This window comes from Octopus bimaculoides, chromosome 1 (assembly GCF_001194135.2).
Source record: "Octopus bimaculoides isolate UCB-OBI-ISO-001 chromosome 1, ASM119413v2, whole genome shotgun sequence".
Lineage (NCBI taxonomy): Eukaryota > Metazoa > Mollusca > Cephalopoda > Octopoda > Octopodidae > Octopus > Octopus bimaculoides.
Window position 1 is genome coordinate 79225986 of NC_068981.1, and position 7482 is coordinate 79233467.

The 7482-nt window shown below is 36.9% G+C and overlaps 1 protein-coding gene across 3 annotated transcripts in view; it reads right to left on the minus strand.

The window, feature by feature from the left end:
• LOC106874915 (transmembrane protein 164) overlaps positions 1-7482 on the minus strand; it is a 74404-nt gene that overhangs the window by 38337 nt on the left and 28585 nt on the right. For all 3 annotated transcript variants that reach the window (XM_052967635.1, XM_052967633.1, XM_052967634.1), the window contains one exon: positions 5103-5455. In XM_052967635.1, the coding sequence (XP_052823595.1) occupies positions 5103-5423 (321 nt within the window). In that variant the 5' untranslated portion in view covers positions 5424-5455. The remainder of the gene's footprint in view (positions 1-5102; positions 5456-7482) is intronic.

A 7482-nucleotide genomic window follows, 5' to 3' on the forward strand; every position in this document is an offset into this window, starting at 1 on the left:
TATATATATATATATACAGTTAAGAGTACATGTGTCTATGTATGTGTACATGTATATACAGCGTGCAGTGAATAAATTGTCATTTAAATTATGCAAAAATGAAAATAACACTGACAACTCATTTTAACAGATATATTGACCAGAATTACATAAAAATATCTTGAAATACCAAAGAGTAAATTTATTCAATAAAATTGCCATTGGCTTCAATCATGGCCTCCAGACAACTTTGCAATCTCCTACAGCTCTTCTGGATGGTCTATTTATTTAAGTTGGTGAATCCTGCCATAATCCTTGCCTTCAGTTCATCTTTGGTGTTACAAGGAGTTTTATTGGTCTCTCACTCAACTGCAGCCCATGCATAATAATCAAGGGGATTCCAGTCTGGGGAGTTAGGTAGCCAGATGTTATGGGGTGATGTGGTTACAGAAATTGTCTGATAGCCATGACTGGGTTCTCCTGCTTGTGTGGTATGGTGCAGAATCCTGTTGCCAGACATAGGGTCTTCTAGCAGCCACTCTCTTTACCCAGGGCAGCACTACCTTCTCCAGGCACTTGATGTAGGCCTCCATGTTGAGTCTGAGGCCATGTGGGAAGATGAATGGAGGCATAACATTGCCATCACTAGTGATCACTCCAAACAGCATGATTTTGACTGGATGTTTGATTTTTATCACTCTTGATACATGTTTTGGGAACACAGCAAGCCAACAGTTGTTCTGTGTGTTCACCAGCTGATCCTGGCAGAAATTTTTCTCGTCTGAGAAAAACCAAAGCATGTTCGGTTGGAAGGGATGCTTGAGTTTGTTCAAAAAGCTTTGTGGCACAGTCTTTCCTCTTGTCATTGATGGCTTGAGATAAAAATTGCCCTTTTCTCATCTTGTATGAGGAATACCGAATGTCTTCATGTATTACCTGCCTGATAAGAAACTTAGATGACACTCCCATGTTCCTAATGATGGACCTGATTGACTTGGAGGGATTGTTGTCAATCATGGCCTGAATCTCACCAACAAACTCAGGAGTTCTTTTCTTATCAGAATGATCAGAGTGTTTTTCCGAGCTGCCATACTTTTGTAATCACCATTTGACTCATCTAACTCTCTCCACTGCCCTCAGATTGACACCCAAACACTCTGAAATGTTCGTATTGGAGGTTCCGGTATGAATGCCAAGCAGTACAGCATGTCATTTCCAAATTTCTGGCAGAGTGAATTGCAACTGACTCTACGATACTGTGTAGTCGACAAAATCAAAAGCAAACAATGCACAAGCGCAAAATTAAAAATATAAAATGGGGTCAATTTACCCATTGCACCCTGTCCATATACATGCATAAGCAATATTAAATGCTCTCTCTCTCTCTCTCTCTTGCTCTCTATTCAGAGGCCAACAACTGGGGACCTCAATGCCAATGAGTGAAGATTCATGATTTTTTTTTTATTATTCTTGGGAAAGACACACCAAGGGTTTCCCCCCACTGCTTTCAGCAAGTTTATCTGCAGTTTGCACTTCTCTCACAAGCTTGCTTTGAGTCACAAGCCTTAATATAATCTTTACATTATATTAAGTTTTTTGCCTCAGTTATGTGCAGTTTACTCTGTTCTCTCAAGTTTATCTTTGAGGCACAGGACCTTTAGATTTGTCAGCTAGTTTACATGACTTCTACTATCTGACTCCTCACTAGAGCCCTTGACAGGTTCTACCAACCAAGGCAAGATTAGAATAATGGAAACTAAGGAGTAACTCTTAAAAACTCCAGAGTTGGAACTTCACCATCAGAAACAGGTTAATGTCTTACAAAACAACTAAATGCTATATATTTTATAAATATTATGACTACCAATATTTTAACATGTTTCGCTGGTGTGGACTAGACAAGTCCATGAGATAGTAGACTATCATTCATAGATCTTTCATCATCTCATGTTTGGAGCCCTTACTACTCCTAGTTACACCTTCTCTAGTCTTTCTCTTCCATAAGCACTCACTACCACTGGCCAATCTCTTTTTAACCTATCACTCACTGTCCATTTTCATCACATGTCCATACCAACATAATGGTTACTTCTACATATGCTGACTAAACAAAAATTCCAGAACAGAAAAATAATAAGAACCACTAAACTAACCAGTTCTTGGTTACACCAACATGGGAGCCTCTATGCAGTCACTAGATCACCATCAAATCACAGTCGTTAATAAATATTAATAGATCAGACAATGACAAAAAAAAAACACGATGTACACAACTAAAACACCTTTGATTGAGGTCTGCTCTGTCAGTGTTTAGTTGGGTTTAAGCAAAAAATACAGCTCCTACAGACTAAACAAACATGTAAACCATTGAGTCATCGGGTGTTCGATATCTCTCCAAGTCAGAAAAATGTCCTATCAGCAAACATCACAGCTATTTTTTGCTCTAAAATTGTTTTTTATGATTGTATTTCGTTTAATATTGTTTGTATATATCATTCTCCATCACATCATACCTTTTCTATGCCCTTTCATCTTACCATCATCTTTTCTACTCATAGTGCCATACCACTCATATCAAAAATTCTCTTTCCACTACCTCCATCGTCCCCTTATTTCTCTTTCATACATACACCCAACCTAACCAAATACAACGTTAGGTAGCACAGTACCTTCTATTTGCACTCCCATCCTACCATCTTTATTACTCTCTCTCTAATTCCATTAACACTACATCTTCCCTTTCCCAACTATTACACTGCCTGTTAGTCTCTCTCTTAATGCTCATTTTCTACGATAAAATTATGTAACTCCAATAAGAACCAACTATCCAGTCCATGCAACAATGGAAAGCAGACCACCACCCTATCATTGGGCTAAATTAGTCAACTCACACTATCACTCTTACCATTCTGTTCTTCCTTTCTTTCACCCTATCCTTGACATTACTCTCTCCTTCCTTTCTTTTCTCCACTATTTTCCCCTTAACATCATTCTATGTTACTCACTCCACTGCCATCCTTTCATAATAAATCTGTTTCTTCCATCATACTTCAACATTTTTTTTTTTGCCTTGTGAGCAACAAGGTGACTCCTTTAATGTTGCTGCCATGAAAAATGCACCCAGTACACTTTGTAAGTGGTTGGTAAATTGAATTGAACAAGGACAATGCAAGACTTGAGAAGGCTCTTTAGTTTTGCCAATGGCTCTTTAGTTTTGCTGGTGGCACATTAAAAAGAGAAAAAATGTACCCAGTAGGCGCAGGAGTGGCTGTGTGGTAAGTAGCTTGCTTACCAACTACATGGCTCTGGGTTCAGTCCCACTGCGTGGCACTTTGGGCAAGTGTCTTCTACTATAGCCTCAGGCCAACTAAAGCCTTGTGAGTGGATTTGGTAGATGGAAACTGAAAGAAGCCCGTCGTATATATGTATATGTATTTGTGTCTGTGTTTGTCCCTCCAACATCACTTGACAGCTGATGCTGGTGTGTTTACGTCCCCATAAGTTAGCGGTTCGGCAAAAGAGACCAATAGAATAAGTACTAGGTTTACAAAGAATAAGTCCTGGGGTCGATTTGCTCGACTAAAGGTGGTGCTCCAGCATGGCCACAGTCAAATGACTGAAACAAATAAAAGAGTAAAAGAGTACATTCTATAAAGTGGTTGATTTAAAGAAAGGCATCCACTGATAGAAATCAACCCAAAATTGAAACATTGGTCTTCCAAACCATCAGATCTTGTTTAATCATCTAACCAAGTGCTACTCAAAGTAGTGGTCTGTGAGCCGTCAGCTGCCAGTATGCAGTGAGTTTCCAGAAAAGAAAGAAACAATAGCATAATTTCAGTAATTTTGCCCTATGCACTGCAGTAAACAACTTATCAGCTTATGTAATACTGTATTATTTGTTTACAAAATAAATATAAGATAAAAAAAATTGTCAACTTTTATTATATTCATTATATATATTGTTTCCGGTATAAATTAATATTACTAAGAAATATTGCTGGTCCCCAGCACATAGGAAAAAAAAACTGCCAGTACGCCATGTCAGATAGTTTGGGAAGCACTGATCAAACCCATGCCAGCATGAAAAATGAATATATGGCAAGGAGGAGGAGGAGGAGCATAACCATGGCAATGACAACAACAATGACATGTTGGTTGTTATTGCATAAAAAAATTTATTAGCTTCGTATAACAGTAGTAGGAAACAACACGATAAAGCTGAAGAAATTTACCAATTCTGTGAGGTAAAGTCAGAGTGAGTTTCATTAGATGAGGATAAGAACAGAAAAGCAAATATTCTCTCAGTCTTAGTTTTGAAGATATATAAGTGAAAACAGAAGATAAGCAAAAGCAAGTGTAATGCATGCATCTACATGGAATACAAATAAACAAAAGAAATAATATAGTCTACTACATCATTCCTTTTGTTTATCAGTATTCCATGTAAATACACTAATTTGCCTATTTTTATTATCTGCTTCTTTTACTTCCATACTCACTCAATGCAGATCATTCTTATGATCAACTTCCTACACTCAGGAGCCACCTGCTGTGAATGAAGAAGTTGGAATTTTAAGTTTTCATTATTTGAGAACTATTTGGTGACTATTTATATCATGCTGCTTTAGTGTTCTCCAACACACACACACACACACATACATACTTTCTCTGTGTGTGAATATACCAATCTGTACTTTTCAGCTCATCCTACTATTAACATAACAAAAGTGTTTCCTCCTTTTTTTTATGATTTGGATCTATGTGCAGCAGATTTTTATTCTAATAATAGTCAGATGCCTGGTGAAATGGTTGGTATTTTTCTATGACATTACACATAAATTATGAATAAAATGCCATGCTATAGAAACATATGTAGCATGGACTGAACTGCTAATTTCCATTCCTCTTATTGTGTGTGCACACACATCAACACAGTGATCAAAATGGTAATGTTAGCTATGATTATGATGACATTAACAATAATGATAACTGTGTAAAATGACAATACTAATTGTCAAAGACGATGATGATAAACATGCTCAGTATGGTTTTAATGCTAGCATTTATAACAACAATAATAACAATAGTAACAAATATCAGAACAAAGAAACATGGCTTACCTGCACGATAGTAATAATATGACAGGGGTTTAGTACCCAGATCATTTGCTGGGTAGCCAACTTAAATCCCAGTTCAATACCAAATACTAAACAATGTGTGATGAGCAAAAGTCTTTTTATTATTGAAGTTCGTTCAATCCAGTTCGGCAATTGTTTTGGTATGACGATATTCCTATATCCACGAGTTATAAACTTTATTGAAATCACCATTGCAAAAATACTTTCCACAACACGCTGAAATCCACTGAGGAATTTCAAACAGTCACGCCCCCCATTTCCAGGAATATTGTAGTCCACGCCAGCGTAGGTCCAGTCTAACATCTTGAAACTATTCAATGAAACTTCTTAAATACCTAAGGAGACAAAAGAAAAAAAGATAATAAAATAAAATATATCCTGATTTATAATATTATTATTATTATTGCATCATGGAAGAACAAGTTAGCCATTCAGTTGCTGCATGGAAGACAGAACCAGCTATCAACCAAGTCCATCACGATCACCCTGCCACCCTTCTTTAACAGGGTAGGGCAGGCAATTTTCCTCTGTCAAATGGCTATGGATAAAGAGGTTGTGTGGTGGATGAAGAGTCAAAGGACTGAGGACTGACACTTTCCACTTTAGTCAAACCTTTGTCAACATTTTCAAGTTCCACTTAGAAAGGAAGATGAAACTGGAAAGACAAATGCCTGCCTTCAGTGAATTTGTCAAAAGATGGGTGACTAGTGAAAATGGCAAGAATAGCTGAAACTATTCTAAGCATGCAGATGGAAGTTATAGAACAACTATTTGTGAGAGGGAACCTGCACATAATGGTTAGAATGTTCTTGGATCAGTCAGAAACCTGAGTGGCCCTAGTTGGATGTCTTCCTGCATAGCAAGACAAGAGGACTGTAATATCTATGCATTTGTATATTATGTATACTCTTTACCACATATTTTTCTCATTCAATTCTTTTGCAAATCTACAAAACTTAACATACCCTGTCCTTGAAATGACTCCTTTATTCAACATTATCATGGCAAACAGAAAAAACTGTTGTTGTTGTTGTTGTTGTTGTTATGGTTATTATTATTAAGGTGGTGAGGTGGCAGAATTGTTAGCACACTGAATAAAATACTCAGTGTCATTTCATCCATCTTTATTGTTTGGAGTTCAAATTCTGCCAAGGTTAGCTTTGCCTTTCATCCTTTCAGGATTGATAAATTAAGTACCAGTGAAACATTGGGGTTGATGTAATTGACTAGTCTCCTCCCCCAAAACTTCAGGTCGTGTGCATTTAGTACAGGGGTCCTCAACCCTTTTTTTATCTACAGACACTTTTGATTACCATTTTATTCTGGTGGACCCCCATAACTATTTAATATTTAAAAACTAGTTTTATAAAAACTTTCAAAATTTCTTTTTTGTTTTTCAAACATTAACTTGTGTAGGCTGAATTATGTAAAATCTTTGAGAAAGAAACCTATCTATTTCTTGCAATACATACCAATACATACATCTTAAGCAAATTTTTTCAAGGGCCTTTAAAATACTATTGTGGATCCCCAATTTACTTTTTTTGTTGTGTGGACCCCCTAAAATCTTATATGGAGCCTGGTTGAGAACCACTGCTTTGGTAGAAAGGATTATAATAATAATTATTATTATTATTATTGAAGGCAGCAAGCTGGTATACAACAGTAGTAAGAAAAGATTGACACTTACTGTTTAGCCCCAGGTCAGATCTGGTTAAATACACAAATGATCACAGACATTCTGTTCATCACCATCCCAACTTATGATAGTAGTATAACCAAAGGGGAGGGGACTAGTTGATTACATCGACCCCAGTGTTTCACTGGTACTTAATTTATCGACGTCAAAAGGACAAAAGGCAAAGTCGACATTGGTGGAATTTGAACTCAGAACATGAAGTTAGATGAGAGAACGTGCACTTACTTTCTTTTTAAGATGATAGGGTAAGATCTGAGCAAATTTCAGCTACTATATTTAGCAGGTTGAATGCAACCATGCAAAAGCCTCCTTCATTTACTAGGATGACTGTCATCAAATGGTAGAGCAAAAAATTTTTAAAAAATAAAATCAAATCAAAACCTCTGAACGTCACATTATAATCTAACATCATTTGCAGAAGATGAGTCAAGGTGTCAGTGAAGACATGTTAGTGAGCTTACTGACTCCTGCTTATGCTATCAAGCTCTCTACTAGACAAACCCTGCAGGTAGGTAGATTAATGAAGAGGAGGCCTAGGATGAACTAGTGACAATAGTCATGAAATACATCAATATGCGAATATTCCAACTGCATTACTTAAATAGTGGTAGAACATAGAGAGAGAGAGAGAGAGAGAGAGAGAGAGAGAGAGAGAGAGAGAGA